Consider the following 17,900-nt stretch of genomic DNA (forward strand, 5'->3'; position numbering starts at 1 on the left):
TCTGCAGGTGAAAAAAATATAACCATGAGGTCCAGAGAAGTAAGATGATTTACTTATAACGACACAAATAATTAATGGCAAAATTGGGACTGGAACTCATGATTTCTTGCTCAGAGTTCTGTCAGAACATTAAACTGAATTTGTACTGTCTTCAAAATATTTCGGAACTTGTTTTCAAACTAAATCTTTCCTATCTGCTTGCTTATTTACCATGGCTTTTTTCTGGTAAGTGTAGAGCACAGAATAAAAACAGATATCTGGTTATTTCAGTTCGGGGGATTTCAAGTATGCTTGAATTTTCTATATTATTTTGTTATTATTCTACTTTGAAAGCAGGCACCTGAAAGCCAGTTTTCGAAGAAAAAAATACTCTAGTTGAATCATAATGCTACATTCATGCACATACAATTAACTTTGAAAGTATAAATTCAATACTCTATTTTCTTTTGACTGTTGGAAAGGTGACCTATATTAATAAAGTAAGGCACTTCAAATTTTAAAAGTTTTATATGGAACAATTTTCAAGCTATATTAAATGAAGAAAGCAAGATGCATAAGAATGAATATAGTATGCTCCTTTTGTATAATATTTTTAATGTACATACATGTGTATTTAAAAATATATACAGGGGCTTCCCTGGTGGCGCAGTGGTTGAGAATCTGCCTGCTAATGCAGGGGACACGGGTTCGAGCCCTGGTCTGGGAAGATCCCACATGCCACGGAGCAGCTGGGCCCGTGAGCCACAATTGCTGAGCCTGCGCGTCTGGAGCCTGTGCCCCGCGACGGGAGGGGCCGCGATAGAGAAAGGCCCGCGCACCGCAATGAAGAGCGGTCCCCGCACCGCGATGAAGAGTGGCCCCCGCTTGCCGCAACTGGAGAAAGCCCTCGCACGAACCGAAGACCCAACACAGCCAAAAATAAATAAATAAATAAATAAATAAATAAGAAAATCCTTTAAAAAAAATATATACAGCTGCTTTTAAATGCATGCATAGAGCAAAAAACATTTTAAGAGTGACTGCCTCTGGGAGGAAGAACTGAGGGACAAGAGGATCAAGATAGAGAAGCTGTTTTTTCACTATATACAATTTTATTCTCTTTTCACACTCTTTTTGTACCTTTTTATACTTTTTATGCTTTGAAATTTTTTACCATGTATACAAATATCTTTTCATGTATACAAAAAAATTTTTGAAAGAAAACATATATATATAAAGAAACACATTTTACAAGTAGACACTGCCTTGGTAGACATATAGATAATAAAGGTCATAGAATCAGTTCATAGAATGATTTTCTCTAGGATCTTTTCAAATATGACCTACTTTACAAATATGCTAGCACTAAGTAAGAGCTCTACAGTTTAGAAGTCTGACTGTGTACTATCAGTAACTTTTGTACAAATTTTGGGGATGAATGTATCATCTGTTCTTTTATGTTACAAAATACCTTCATACACTAGATTAGGATAAAGTCAGAGTGATAGCCAGAGAAAGATTTCACCAGTGGGGAGCTTGTACACTACTGAAGTAGAATTCCTCCTGAAAAAAAAAATGTGTCCCTTAAAAAGCAGATTAGGAAAAACTTTGAAAGGACAATAAATAAAACAAAACCCATTTCTCAATCATCTTTCTTTATTAATGCATCAGTTGAATAGAATGCTGATAGTCTCTCCATCTGGGATGTCTTGTGGTTTTCCTGAGCCTATTTGGCATCTGAACCACTCATTGGTACCCCTAAAGTCTTAGCAGGTTTTCAGTTTCCATTCCTCACACCTGACTACTAAAATTATTGTTCCAAAGCAAGATATTCATACATTTCTCATACTTTTGAAGCATACCACAAGCTGAGTTTTTAATGTACAAAAGATCAAACATTTCTGATTTACCATATATCTTATCATTTTTGCTCAAGAAAAAAATACACAGAGTACAATTTATATGAATTGGATAATTATCTTGCAACTGACACCACTTTACCACCCTTCTACTATAAATACCTCTTTTTTTGGACAGGTCCCATCTCCTAAGAGCTAGTCCTATTTGGATTAGTCTCATATGACATTAAACAGGTTCATCCAGACTCTGGCTTTATCCAGCTCATCCCACCGTATTTCTGTCACTGAGGAAACTCAACTAGGTCAAAGCAGTTGTATGCATGGTTTCTTCTACCTTGGGTAGCCTCCCATGGCAGTTCCAAAACTCCCAAATCATTTAAGTCATTAATAAGAAAAGTGGACATGTAAAAGTAAATATTCTAGTTAACAGTAAGTAGCAGCAATGTTCTCTTAAAGGAATTCTTCTTTAATTGTTCCAGATGCATAGCAATAATAATGTACATGATATTCAATATTTTCTTCTAGGGCCAAGATTTAGAAAAGCTGTTTATTCTCTTTGAAACAAGAACTTGGAAGCAGCATGAAATGATGTGTCTCAAACATTCCTTCCTATTTAAAGTGTGTCAGACATTGTTTTGGCTGTCCAGTTAGATAAAGGACAGATGTTATAAACTGGTAGCTTGAGGAAATTGCCTTTTGAAGAACTAAAATATTTCGAGAAATTTTTCTGTTTGGTATCATAATGTCCAGAAATATTCTGCAGTTCTTTTGGAAAATATGTGCTTAATATGTACTATATTAAACCCTTCAGACTATATACAGTTTTCCAAGCAGACTAGAATCTTAAAGATTTGAATATTTATGATTCTGAGAGTTTACTCTTTTTCATTTTTATTGGGTATCAAATGAGTAATAATGTATTAGTTCCTATGAATTGGGTAACAACTGCCCATAAATGCTCATAAAAATAAGACATGTTCTCATGCCAAGAAAAATGAAAAAAAGAGAATTTAGTATATTTTAATGTTTCAGTTGTATATGAGAAAAATGATTTTGTGATCAAAATTCATTTGATAATATTTAACTGCCTGTTTTGGGTTGAATTGTGCCTCCCAAAAAAAGATTCATTGAAGTCCTAACTCCCAGTACTTCGGAAAGTGAACTTATTTGGAAACAGGGTCTTTACAGAGGTAATCAAGTTAAAATGAGGTCATTAGGATGGGTCCTAATCAAACATGACTGGTGTCCTCATAAAAAGAGGAAATTTGGACACAGAGACAAACATGCACAGAGGGAAGACCATGTGAAGACACAGAGGGAGGGTGCTATGTGACAATGGAGAATTAAAATTACGCATCTACAACCTGAGGAACACTTGAGGCCACCAGAAACTAGGAGATAGGCAGGGAAGTGTTCCTCCTATAGAGGCTCTAGAGGGGGCATGGCCCTTTCAACACAGCAATTTCATAGTCCTGGCCTCCAGAACTGTGAGACAATAAATTTCTGTTGTTTCAAGCCACCCAGATTGTGGTACTTTGTTACCACAGCCCTAAGAAACTAATACACTGTCGTAGTCCAAGAGATAAATCCCAGGATTTGTCTGGGCTTGTACCCACTGAGGAGATCAATGTGAAACCTCTGCTGGTTACAGTAACAACTCTGCTTAAAGGACGGAAGGGCAGGGGGAGAGAGGAGCTCTAGATGCCATGGAATTACCATCACCCTGCTGTAGTTTTGTACTCTGTACTTGGTCTCTCAATTAAGCTTAATGGAATTTCAAAAACTGACTTCAAGCTTTAGCTTTCTAGACCTTTTATAGTACACAGTATTTTACAGATCTGTTCATAGATAGTGTTCATTTAAAAATTCACTTCATATTAAATGAATTAAGAAAATTGCAATGTTTTAAATTATGATTTTTGTGAGCCTTGTTTAAAAGAAACATACAAAGCATTGAGATATCTATATTAAGTTCAGATTCTACCATTAATTTTCCCCGTGACTGGACATATCTTTATTTCAGTTTCCCTTTCAGTAAAATGGGAACAATAATACTTCAAATGAGGAAATGGAAGTGAAAGCGTTAAGGATGATACAAAGGGCTGTAGATATAATGAGGTATCGTTATGACATAGCGAGCTTGCCTGGCACTTGACAATTGAAGGCCATTTTAGCTCTATTAAAATATTCATAATTCAAAAGTATACACTTATAAAATAAGCCTTAAAACAAATTTCACTTACCTGATCCATATTTAGCTTCTCCACTTTTCTTATGGTTTTTTCGTAAATAACATTATTTCCTGGAAAGAAATGGCCTCCTCTTAGGAATGGCGACAGTGGTTCCTATAAAGACATTAAAGACTGTGTTTTGCTTTGAAAGTTACCTTTTCAGAGGAATCTGAACTTAAGCAAATATGCATTCTCCAATAAACTCTGAGGTAGTGGCAGACTTTAGAAGGAAAGTGGAATGACATCCCAATAAGGTTCTGAGAGATATAAGGATATAGTAATAAAAATAGTCCATTTTCTCAAACAGAACAAACTGTATCTCCCACTACATTTTATTAAGCCTAACAGTGTTTTGGGGAAATTGGAAAAGAGTGGGAAAGATTTTTTTTCTGTTCCTAAGGCAAGGTAAGTTTCCTCTGAGGTAGACAGGCATGAGGTCAACCTCATCTAAACTGGGTTCACTGGCAGGTTACTTTCTATGCCAAAGTATTATTAGAGAAATGCAAAATAAACATAATTCAGCACCACTGAGCCATAAAGTAGGTAGAACTGTATTAAAGATTTTTTTTCTTGGAACTCAATTTGGGTTCCCTTGAAGTGTACAATTCCTACTTGTGATTACAATCAAAGCTAAGGTTCTCAGTACAAAGTGTTTTGAATACTGAGAACAGAGTAGAGGCTTTAAGAGCCACTGTATCTCCATATAATCAACTAAATTGATGTAGGATTATCCAAGTGCTTAGAAGTTGTCACCAATGAAATAATGGGTGGTGACATGTCCAAGATCTGAAAGAAACCAGGAAGGGCTAATAAGAATCAGACCAGGAGTCCAAAATAAATGTACTATGTACTATATTCCTCTCCTTTCTTTTGGTTTTCATATGACTTTTCACTTGTATAGGGGGAGTCAGGGTTATTTTGTTACAAACCAAAAATTGCATTCATTTATTTTTGTAATGCAAGGGAACAGTAGAGAAGGGGATTGGCTAAATCTATTACCAGTTAATGTGCTTAGGACCATTTCAAAACCAACAAAATATGATAGCATTTTTGTAGTCTACTATTGTAAAAACTGTTAGAACAACTGGACTAAAACACTGGTTGTTGAGAAGGCAAGACACTCTTGAACCCAAAGTATACACTTCTTGTGTTCAAGTTTGGATAAAGGGTGCTTTAACTTAATGTTCCTGGGATACTTTGGTAAAACAAACATAAGTGATTCATTTTGACTAGCTGATGAATTACCAAATCTAAAGATGGATATATATTTAAAAATTCCCCTAGAAACTATTTTGTGTTTGTTTTTGTAAAAAAAGCCTCTTTGGTAATACATGTAACACATGTTTACATTCATGTAACACATGTTTAAGAGCTTACTATGCACAATATACTTTGCTAAGTATTATAAGGCATGAATCAAAGTTAGATTATTACTAGGAGCATTGACTATTGATCAGGGTTCAAACTATAGCCAGCAGCCTATATTTGTAATGTTCTCAAGCTAAGAATGGTATTTATATTTTTAAAGGATTGTAAGTAAAAAGAAGGAAGACCAAGACCTTATATTTCTAAAGGACTATAAGTAAAAAGAAAGAAGACCAAGACCCCATGTGGCCAACAAAGCCTAAAATATTTACTATATTGTCCTTTACAGGAAAAGTTTGCTAATCCCTAGTCTAGATGATATATGAACACAAATACCTATAATACAAGGGTGAAAGAGGCAAGGGCCAATAAAAAGTACAAAGAAATAACTTATGGGATGGAATTCAGAAGAAGAAAAACCGAGTTCCATTGGCAGTGCTTGGGTAGGTTACTTGGATCAGGTAGCATTTAAGAGAAGGTAAAGGTGGGCTTTGAATATAAGGAGGTGAAAGAAAATGGTATTTGAAGTGAAGGAAACAAAGTCAAGACACCAAGGTTGGAAAAGTGTAAAGTTATATGTAGGGGGCATGCTTGGCAGATGGAGCTTGGTTCTGCAAGCAGTGAGATGCCTTTGAATGCTTTTAAACGGGGCTGTGATTTGAACATAAGTCTACTTCAGAAGATTAATTGGGGAATGGAAAGAATACAGGTGAGGAGACCAGTTAGAAAATCATCCTAAATCATCAAGGACAGCACTTTTCAAAGAAGACTCCAAGATCTTGAACCTGAGGAATCTACTATATGGTAAATGGACTCAAAAACTAAAACAGTAAAAGTGGAGACACATGGAGTTTTCTGTGCTCCTGGTAAGAATCTAGGTCAGATTCATATTTTTATTCTTCATAACACTTAGCAAAGTATATAGTGCATAGTAATCCCTTAAACATGTATTAACTTATTGCAAATAACTAGCAAAAGAACTCTTTTACAGCACACAGTTGAAAACACGTCTGGAACTAAGTGGGGATTCCATGGCTATTGTTCTAGATTTCAGAATCATATGCTTAGAAGTTCTAGTTAAAATCATGCAATTGCTGAAAAGGCAAATGAAGATCAAAGACAGAACTACAAATCTTCAGACATATGAGAATCATAAGAGAAAAAATGTCATACAGTCAAGAGAAGAGAAATTTTTAAGAAGCAATAGGAAGGTGAGTGAAGGTATAAATGCTTCAGGGAGGTCAACAGGTGAGAATTACAAAGTAGATTGGGTTTGAACTACTACGAATCTATTGGGTTTGACTACTAAAATTAGTGGAAATAGGTATAATAGAAAAAAAATTCTGGGTTAATAAAACCTGTATTCAGTTCTGCCTCTATCACCTACATGCTGTGGAAACTTAGGTAAGTCATTTACCTTCTCTGAGGCTCAGTTCCTTTATCATAGGGATAGTAATGCAGGGTACTTTATATCAAGCAAAATATGTATGTTAAAGTACCTTTAATCTGTCATGTTAATGTATAAAAGGCATTGGTTTTGAATAATACATTAATATAATATTTAAAATCAGTACTGATTTTAAAATAGTTTATGAGAACCTTGTTAGAACTTTTCTAGGATATCGAGTTTAAAAATACACAAAAGTAAGCTTGTTGAGGGCAGGGACTTTATCCATCTTGAATACCCCATAGTGAATGAACAGATGATTGGATGAGAAGGGACGATATGAACTTTCATATACGGATATAAGCATCTTCTAATAGGGGAAAAAAATTTAACAAAAGCATGAAATTTTCTTCTCTATTAACTAAAATTCACTCTAAATGCTGAACCATTATTATTTTTTAAGAAGAAAAAGGACTTAGGTGCTAAGAGTATTGATTCTCCCTAAACTGTGTGTTGGACTTATTTTAAATGATCTACTGAAAGAAAAACTTCTAAATTTAGGGAACTATTATTTTCCCCAACTCTATAAGAAAGTAAAACCAAATATTAATATGAATAGATCACTCTGCATAAAACAGGTCAGCAAAATTAATCAAAAGTTTTAGATTTCTAACAAATGAGCTGCTAGACAGTTTCACTATTTGGTAGCTTATTTTATTTTTCTACCTGTACATTGGAATTGGTGCCAGACCCACCCTAAAAATTAACAGGTGTTTTCAAAGATGGCTGATCTTATAATTTAACTGTTACTTTTAGAACCTCTGGGAGTAGTTCTCACATCTAACAAAGTACATAATCCCCAGCATCAACTTTACTGTTCCCAGGCCATGAAACCTTGTTGGAGAACATTTTTTAAAAAACATTTGCTGGGCTTCCCTGGTGGCGCAGTGGTTGAGAATCTGCCTGCTAATGCAGGGGACACGGGTTCGAGCCCTGGTCTGGGAAGATCCCACATGCCGTGGAGCAACTAGGCCCGTGAGCCACAACTACTGAGCCTGCGCGTCTGGAGCCTGTGCTCCACAACAAGAGAGGCCACGATAGTGAGAGGCCTGCACACCACAATGAAGAGTGGCCCCCGCTTGCCACAACTAGAGGAAGCCCTCGCACAGAAACGAAGACCCAACACAGCCTAAATAAATAAATAAATAAATAAATAAATAAAGGTGCTAAAAAAAAAAAAGATTTGCTGATGTGGCTCAGTACGAATTCAAGTTATCCAACTTTAAGAAGCCCTCGGACATTCATGGTCATACTTGTATTCACCAAGTTCTCTATAACTACGGTTACAAATCTTTTTTTTTCCTGAAAGCCCCATGCTCATGTTCGTTCATTCACCTTCTACTTACTGAGAAAGCCAATATAATCTGTCCAATGAGATTCCTCCATTTTCCTCCCCACCTCAAAAATCTCTTCAGTTTCTGCTCCTTCCACTCATTATGGAATAACATACTCCTCTTTTATCTGGAAGTCACTTCTCTGTCTGTACCTGGAATCCTATCCACTCTTGACTCTTCCAGAATCATGTCCCCTTTCTTCCCTTTCTCTGCTGCATCTTAAATTTTCCTTACTACTAGTTACTTCCCTCTGTATATAAATCTCTCAGATCTCCAAGATTCTGTGCTACTATCCCATCTCTCCTCCTTTGACCAATATCCTTTTTAGGATAGTAATCCTCACTTATTTCCTCCACTTCTTGATCCAGTCACCCATTAACTTTTTGCATCTGGATTTTGCCTCCATATGTATACTACAACTGCTCTCTCAAACATCACCATTGCTTTCTTAATGGTCAAACTCTATTTTCAAACCTCATCCTCCTTGGCCCTTTGGCCCTTTGAGATGGTTGACTGCCCCCTTTCTCTATTTGCTTCAGTTAGTCTGTGTTCACATCCCTCTCTGACTGCTCCTCTACCTGTGAAAGTGGTTCCTTCCTTCTGTTCCTTTAGAGTAGGCATTTTAGGTTCTAACCTCAACCCCTTCCATTAACCCTGTGATCTCACTCATTCCCACAGCTACAAAGATAACTTTAAGAGGAATAACTCCTATGTCTCTATCACAAATGTGACCTCCCTCAAGTTACCTTTTAACTGCCTGTTGGGCATCTTCCCTGCCATGTGTCTCAAAGGCTACTGGTTCAAACAGATCTCACAGTCTCCCCCTTTCCCAAACCAGCTTCTCCTCTCCCCTACTTCTTACTCCTTTTAATTGGGCTACCATGTTCCCAGTATCTCAAACTGAAAAGCTTAAGTCATATTTGATTTTTCTTCTTTTAACCCCAAATCCAATACAGGTTATCAAAACTTGTCAAAATTACCCCCAGAATAACAGTCAGAAAAGATAGAGAGTGACACATTTAGTCAGAAGACCTAAGCAAGTCACAATTATTTAAGCTTTTGTTTCCACATTAGTAAAATGGTACCAATAATGATGTTCATTGTAATAATTCCTTAAATACCACAATAAATCCTTCTCTGATTTCCCAAACAAATGTGTTATCCCCAGCCTCTGAACTTCAGTAAGACTTCATCTGGATTTCTCTTATGGCATCTATCATACACCTCACTATATATTTTACATAGCTGTTTGTGGACATATCTTATTCCCCTTCCTGAGAGGAACTGTCAGCTCCTTTGGTTTGGGAACCATGTCTTATTTCCTTTTATTTTCCAATTTGAAGGCTGTAGAGTGCCCTTCCCAAAGTAGGAGCTCTGCAAGTGGAAAATCAGTGAAAATGATTAATATAATTTGGATTATATCTACTGATGGAATAAAAATATTTCCCCATTTCTGAGTCATGTTATATACCAGAATGCATAAATCCCTTGACTAAAATGACAATAAATGGAAAATAAGGAAGATCAGGAGCAACCAAAAATAAAAAGGCTGAACAGAGTTAGAAGGATATCATGAGAGAAGCGGATTGAGATCAGTTTAATTACAGGGAGAAGTAAAGATTAGACAAACTGGAAGGTGAAAGAGGATAAAGTTGCCATTTAGGAGCCTCAGCTTATTATAAATATTGTAATTTAGCCAGAATCTTCTACTGAGGGAATTTAAAAGAACAAACAAAAAGGCATATACTTAGATAAATAAAATGTATCTGGACAGGATTTTCAAGCTGCTCTGCAAAACCAGTTAGATTATTTTTGTTTACAAAGCATGGGGATTGAAATTTGTTTTATCCCTCAATACTGTAAAGAGTTAGAAGCTGAAAATGTTAAAGTTAAAATGATCATTTTTCTTTAACCCTCTGCTGCATCTTCTCCCTGAGAAACTATTTGCTTCTTTGCAGTTGAACACAACCATAATGAGGCAGGCTCAGTGTTACAAATATGTTATGTACTTGCATACATACTTCTGATTTCTCTGCTTTTGTGATTACACTCTAGCTGGCGAGGATGGGGAAGAGGAGTGGTATGTGGGTGGGTCTCTGGATCCTAATTCACCTACATCATCAATCGTCCTTAATTCACAAATGTTCCTCTCCCATATCTGCATTGTTCGATTTCAGTTCCAACTCTGCTGTTTTGTAACCGAATGGTTTGGGGCCAATTAAGAACTTCAGTTCCAAGAAGGTTGGAACCTTGTTTTGTTCACTGCTCTATCTCCAGTTCTTGGGGTAATTTTTGGTGCATAGTGGGCAATCGATAAAAATTCACTGAATAGGCAAGAGCTTCAGTGAAAATTCACTGATAGGTGGTAGTGGGTGGCTGGGCGCGGAGGGGCGTGGAGGAGCCGAGCCGGCCTGCGGCGGGCCTGGAGCCAAAGACGTGGCAGCGAAGCTGCCGGGTCCTTCATGGTGAAAGATTTGGGGACATTTCTCTCTCCTTTGTGTAGTTGATAGTTTGGGCAGTGAAGATATGGCGGACAGTGTCAAAACTTTTCTACAGGACCTTGCCAGGGGAATCAAAGACTCCATCTGGGGAATTTGCACCATCTCAAAGTTAGAAGGTCGAAGTCAACAGAAGAGAGAGGAGCAGTGTCGAAGAAGTGCAAGCAGTGTCCTGGCTCAGAGGAGAGCCCAGAGTATAGAGAGGAAGCAAGACAGTGAACCACATATTGTTAGTCGAATTTTTCAGTGCTGCACTTGGAATGGTGGGATATTCTGGTTGTCTCCTCTTGTTTTATTGAGTGTTTATTCCTGTGCTTCAGTCAGCAGTGGGCCAAATTATTGGTGAACCATCACTTCCTGGGGATGTTTGGTTGTGGCTAGAATTCTTCCTCACGTCAATTTTCAGTGCTCTTTGGGTGCTCCCCGTTTGTGCTTAGCAAAGTTGTGAATGCAATCGGGTTTCAGGATATAGCTGATCTGGCATTCGAGGTATCAGGGAGGAAAGCTCACCCATTCGCTACTTTCAACAAAATAATTGCTGACATGCTCTTCAACCTTTTGCTGCAGGCTCTTTTTCTCCTCCAAGGGATGTTTATGAGTCTCTTCCCGATCCATCTTGTTGGTCAGCTGGTTAGTCTCCTGCACATGTCTCTTATCTACTCACTATACTGCTTCAAATACCATTGGTTCAATAAAGGAATTGAAATTCACCAGCAGTTGTAAAATATAGAAAGAATTGGCCTTACTACATTGCATTTGGTTTGCCCTTGTCTTTCCTCACAGCAATGCGGTCCTCCTACATTGACAGTGGCTGCCTCCTTTCTATCCTATTTCCTTTATTCATTATCAGCGCCTTTTCCAATTTCACCTCTTCTCCTTGGTGGTTTTCTTAAGCAACAGACTCTTCCACAAGATGGTCTACCTGCAGTTGCACTGAGTAGCTCAACTTCTGCAGTAAAGTTCCCCTCACCTTACCCATGTCCTGCCAAACTGAAAGCTGCTGCAGGCCACTGAGTCACCTGCCTTCAAGAGGGGATGGGCGGGATTGGAGGGGCGCCATGGCAGCTCTTTTCCTTGTTCACCTCCCCCACCAGGGAAGGCAACACCAACTCTGCCAAGGGCCCTGTGCATATTCCCCTCTTTCTGAGAAATCGGGAATTTTTTATTTAACATCTTTATTGGAGTATAACTGCTTTACAGTGGTGTGTTATTTTCTGCTTTATAACAAAGTGAATCAGCTATACATATACATATATCCCCATATCGCTTCCCTCTTGTGTCTCCCTCCCTCCCACCCTCCCTATCCCACCCCTCTATGAGGTCACAAAGCACCGAGCTGATCTCCCTATGCTATGCAGTTGCTTCCCACTACCTATCTATTTTACATTTGGTAGTGTATATAAGTCCATGCCACTCTCTTTGTCCCAGCTTAATATTCCCCCTGCCCATGGCCTCAAGTCCATTCTCTAGTAGTGCTGAGTCTTTATTCCTGTCTTGCCCCTAGGTTCTTCATGACCATTTTTCTTTTCTTTTTTTTATTCCATATATATGTTAGCATACGGTATTTGTTTTTCTCTTTCTGACTTCACTCTGTATGACAGACTCTAGGTCCATCCACCTCACTAAAAATAACTCACTTTCGCTTTTTATGGCTGAGTAATATTCCATTGTATATATGGGCCATATCTTTATCCATTCATTTCTTGAAGGGCACTTAGGGTGTTTCCATGTCCTGGGTATTGTAAACAGAGCTGCAATGAACACTGTGGTAGATGACCCTTTTTGTATTATGGTTTCCTCAGGGTATATGCCCAGTAGTGGGATTGCTGGGTCGTATGGTAGTTCTATTTTTAGATTTTTAAGGAACCTCCATACTGTTCTCCATAGTGGCTGTATCAATTTACATTCCCATCAACAGTGCAAGAGGGTTCCCTTTTCTCCACACCCTCTCCAGCATTTATTGTTTCTACATTTTTTGATGATGGCCATTCTGACCAGTGTGAGATGATATCTCATTGTAGTTTTGATTTGCATTTCTCTAATGATTAATGATGTTGAGCATTCTTTCATGTGTTTGTTGGCAATCTGTATATCTTCCTTGAAGAAATGTCTACTTAGGTCTTCTGCCCATTTTTAGATTGGGTTGTTTGTTTTTTTTGATATTGAGCTGCTTGAGCCGCTTGTAAATTTTGGAAAGTAATGCTTTATCAGTTGCTTCATTTCCAAATATTTTCTCCCATTCTGACAGTTGCCTTTTCGTCTTGTTTGTGGTTTCCATTGCTGTGCAAAAGCTTTTAAGTTTCATTAGGTCCCATTTGTTTATTTTTGTTTTTATTTCCATTTCTCTAAGAGGTGGGTCAAAAAGGATCTTGCTGTGATTTATGTCAGTGTTCTGCCTATGTTTTCCTCTAATAGTTTTATAGTGTCTGGCCTTACATTTAGATCTTAAATCCATTTTGAGTTTATTTTTGTGTATGGTGTTAGGGGGTGTTCTAATTTCATACTTTCACATGTACCTGTCCAGTTTTCCCAGCACCACTTATTGAAGAGGCTGTCTTTTCTCCATTGTATATTCTTGCCTCCTTTATCAAAGGTAAGGTGACCATATGTGCGTGGGTTTATCTCTGGGCTTTCTATTCTGTTCCATTGATCTATATTCCTGTTTCTGTGCCAGTACCATACTGTCTTGATTACTGTAGCTTTGTAATATAGTCTGAAGTCAGGGAGCCTGATTCCCCCAGCTCCACTTTTCATTCTCAAGATTGCTTTGGCTATTCGGGGTCTCTTGTGTTTCCATACAAATTGTGAAATTTTTTCTTCTAGTTCTGTGAAAAATGCCAGTGGTAGTTTCATACGGATTGCATTAAATCTGTAGATTGCTTTGGGTAGTAGAGTCATTTTCACAATGTTGATACTTCCAATCCAAGAACATGGTATATCTCTCCATCTATTTGTATCATCTTTAATTTCTTTCATCAGTGTCATAATTTTCTGCATACAGGTCTTTTGCCTCCTTAGGTAGGTTTATTCCTAGATATTTTATTCTTTTTGTTGCAATGGTAAATGGGAGTGTTTTCTTAATTTCACTTTCAGATTTTTCATCATTAGTATATAGGTATGCAAGAGAATTCTGTGCATTAATTTTGTATCCTGCTACTTTACTAAATTCATTGATTAGCTCTAGTATTTTTCTGGTAGCATCTTTAGGATTCTCTATGTATAGTATCATGTCATCTGCAAACTGTTGACAGCTTTACTTCTTCTCTTCTGATTTGGATTCCTTTTATTTCTTTGTCTTCTCTGATTGCTGTGGCTAACACTTCCAAAACTATGTTGAATAATAGTGGTGAGAATGGGCAACCTTGTCTTGTTCCTGATCTTAGTGGAAATGGTTTCAGTTTTTCACCATTGAGGGTGATGTGGCCTATGGGTTTGTCATATATATGGCCTTTATTATGTTGAGGAAAGTTCACTCTATGCCTACTTTCTGAGGGGTTTTTATCATAAATGGGTGTTGAATTTTGTCAAAAGCCTTCTCTGCATCTACTGAGATGATCATATGGTTTTTCTCCTTCAATTTGTTAATATGCTGTATCACATTGATTGATTGGCATATATTAAAAATCCTTGCATTGCTGGGATAAACCCCACTTGATCATGGTGTATAATCCTTTTAATGTGCTGTTGGATTCTGTTTGCTAGTATTTTGTTGAGGATTTTTGCATCTATATTCCTCAGTGACATTGGCCTGTAGTTTCCTTTCTTTGTGACATCTTTGTCTGGTTTTGGTATCAGGGTGATGGTGGCCTCATAGAATGAGTTTGGGAGTGTTCCTCCCTCTGCTATATTTTGGAAGAGTTTGAGAAGGATAGGTGTTAACTCTTCTCTAAATATTTGATAGATCTCGCCTGTGAAGGCATCTGTTCTTGGGCTTTAGCTTATTGGAAGATTTTTCATCACAGCTTCAATTTCATAACTTGTGATTGCTCTGTTCATATTTTCTATTTCTTCCTGGTTCAGTCATGGAGGGTCATACCTTTCTAAGAATTTGTCCATTTCTTCCAGGTTGTCCATTTTATTGGCATAGAGTTGCTTGTAGTAATCTCTCATGATCCTTTGTATTTCTGCAATGTCAGTTGTTACTTCTCCTTTTTCATTTCTAATTCTACTGATTTGAGTTTTCTCCCTTTTTTTCCTGATGAGTCTGGCTAATGGTTTATCAATTTTGTTTATCTTCTCAAAGAACCAGCTGTTATGATTTCTTTCCTTCTGCTATATTTGGAGTTTTTTTCTTCTTCTTTCTGTAATTCTTTTAGGTGTAAGGTTAGGTTGTTTATTTGAGGTGTTTCTTGTTTCTTAAGGTAGGACTGTAATGCTAAAAACTTCCCTCTTATAAATGCATTTGCTACATCCCATAAGTTTTGGGTCGTCGTGTTTTCACTTTCATTTGTTTCTAGGTATTTTTTGATTTCCTGTTTGATTTATTCAGTGATCTCTTGGTTATTTAGTAGTGTATTGTTTAGCCTCCATGTGTTTGTACTTTTTACAGATTTTTTTCTGTAACTGATATCTAGTCTCATAGTGTTGTGGTCAGAAAACATACTTGATACGATTTCAATTTTCTTAAATTTATCAAGGCTAAATCTGTGACCCAAGATATGATCTATCCTGGAGATTGTTCCATAAGCACTTGAGAAAAATATGTATTCTGTTGTTTTTGGATGGAATATCCTATAAATATGAATTAAGCCCATCTTGTTTAATGTATCATTTAAAGCTTGTGTTTCCTTATTTATTTTCATTTTGGATGATCTGTCCATTGCTGAAAGTGGGGTGTTAAAATCCCCTACTATAATTGTGTTACTGTCGATTTCCCCTTTTACGTCTGTTAGTATTTGCCTTATATATTGAGGTGCTCCTATGTTGGGTACATAAATATTTACAATTGTTATATCTTCTTCTTGGATTGATCCCTTGATCATTATGTAGTGTCCTTCTTTCTGTCTTGTAATAGTCTTTGTTTTAAAGTCTATTTTGTCTGATATGAGAATTGCTACTCCAGCTTTCTTTTGATTTCCATTTGCTTGGAATATTTTTCTATCCCCTCACTTTCAGTCTGTATGCTTCCTAAGATCTGAAGTGGGTCTCTTGTACACAGCATATATACGGGTCTTGTTTTTGTATCCATTCAGCCAGTCTATGCCTTTTGGTTACAGCATTAAATCCATTTACAGTTAAGGTAATTATCGATATGTATGTTCCTAACCATTTTCTTAATTGTTTTGGGATTATTATTGTAGATCTTTTCTTTCTCTTGTGTTTCCTGCCTAGAGAAGTTCCTTTAGCATTTGTTGTAAAGCTTGTTTGGTGGTGCTGAATTCTCTTAGCTTTTGCTTGTCTTTAAAGGTTTTAATTTCTCCTGAAAATCTGAATGAAATCCTTGCTGGGTAGAGTAATCGTGGTTGTAGTTTTTTCCTTTTCATCACTTTAAATATGTCCTGCCACTCCCTTTGGGCTTGCAGTTTCTGCTGAAAGTTCAGCTGTTAACGTTATGGGGATTCCCTTGTATGTTATTTGTTGTTTTTCCCTTGCTACTTTTAATACTGTTTCTTTATATTTAGTTTTTGATAGTTTGATTAATATGTGTCTTGGCGTGTTTCTCCTTGAATTAATACTGCATGGGACTCTCGGTGATTCCTGGACTTGATTGACTATTTCCTTTCCCATATTAGGGAAGTTTTCAACTATAATCTCTTCAAATATTTTCTCAGTCCCTTTCTTTTTCTCTTCTTCTTCTGGGAACCCTATAATTCGAATGTTGGTGCATTTAATGTTGTCCCAGAGGTCTCAGAGAATGTACTCAATTCTTTTCATTCTTTTTTGTTTATTCTGCTCTGCAGTGTTTATTTCCACTCTTTTATCTTCCGGGTCACTTATCCCTGCTTCTGCCTCCGTCATTCTACTATTGATCCCTTCTAGAGAATTTTTTATTTCATTTATTGCATTGTTCATCATTGTTTGTTTGCTCTTTAGTTCTTCTTGGTTCTTGTTACACATTTCTTGTTTTTTCTCCATTCTATTTCCAAGATTTTGGATCATCTTTACTATCATTATTCTGAATTCTTTTTAAGGTAGACTGCCTATTTCCTCTTCTTTTGGTCTGGTTTGGTTTTGCCTTGCTTCGTCATCTGCTGTGTGTTTCTCTGTCTTCTCATTTTGCTTAACTTACTGTGTTTGGGGTCTCCTTTTCACAGGCTGCAGGTTCATAGTTCCCGTTGTTTTTGGTGTCTGCCATAAGTGGCTAAGGTTGGTTCAGTGGGTTGTGTAAGCTTCCTGGTGGAGGGGACTAGTGCCTGTGTTCTGGTGGATGAGGCTGGATCTTGTCTTTCTGGTGGGCAGGTCCACGTCTGGTGGTGCATTTTGGGGTCTTTGTGACATTATGTTTTTAGGCAGCCTCTCTGCTAATGGGAGAGGTTGTTTTCCTGCCTTACTAGTTGTTTGGCATAGGGTGTCCAGCACTGTAGCTTGCTGGTCATTGAGTGGAGTTGCGTGTTTATGTTGAGGTGGAGATCTCTGGGATATATTCGCTGTTTGATATTATGTGGAGCTGGATGGTCTCTGGTGGACCAGTGTCCTGAACTTGGCTCTCCCACCTCAGAGGCACAGCCCTGATGACTGGCCAGAGCACCAAGAGCCTGTTATGCACACGGCTCAGAATAAAAGGGAGAAAAAAAGAAAGAAAGAAAAAGATAAAATAAATAAAATAAAATAAATGAAATAAAATAAAGTTATTAAAATAAAAAATAATTATTAAAAAAAGTTTTAAATAAAAAGGAAAGAAGAGAGCAACCAAACCAAAAAACAGATCCACCAATGATAACAAGTGCTAAAAACTATACTAAAAAAAGGAAAAACAAAAACAGGCAGACAGAACCCTAAGACAAATGGTAAAAGCAAAGCTATACACACAACATCACACACAAAAGCATATATATAAACACTCACAAAAAGAGAAAAAGGGAAAAAAATATACATATCGTTGCTCCCAAAGTCCACCTCCTCAATTTGTGATGATTCGTAATCTATTCAGGTATTCCACAGATGCAGGGTACATCACATTGATTGTGCAGATTTAATTCACTGCTCCTGAGGCTGCTGGGAGAGTTTTCCCTTTCTCTTCTTTGTTT

General features: G+C 37.3%; 1 protein-coding gene and 1 pseudogene across 1 annotated transcript in view; one reads left to right on the plus strand and one right to left on the minus strand.

Annotated features, from left to right (window-relative positions):
- POF1B (POF1B actin binding protein) overlaps positions 1-17,900 on the minus strand; it is a 94,137-nt gene that overhangs the window by 57,375 nt on the left and 18,862 nt on the right. The window contains 1 exon segment of the mRNA XM_057537658.1: positions 4,082-4,183. Within this exon segment, the coding sequence (XP_057393641.1) occupies positions 4,082-4,183 (102 nt within the window).
- Positions 10,694-11,727, plus strand: LOC103015588 (etoposide-induced protein 2.4 homolog; annotated as a pseudogene).

The sequence above is a fragment of the Balaenoptera acutorostrata genome, chromosome X (genome assembly GCF_949987535.1).
Source record: "Balaenoptera acutorostrata chromosome X, mBalAcu1.1, whole genome shotgun sequence".
Taxonomy (NCBI): domain Eukaryota; kingdom Metazoa; phylum Chordata; class Mammalia; order Artiodactyla; family Balaenopteridae; genus Balaenoptera; species Balaenoptera acutorostrata.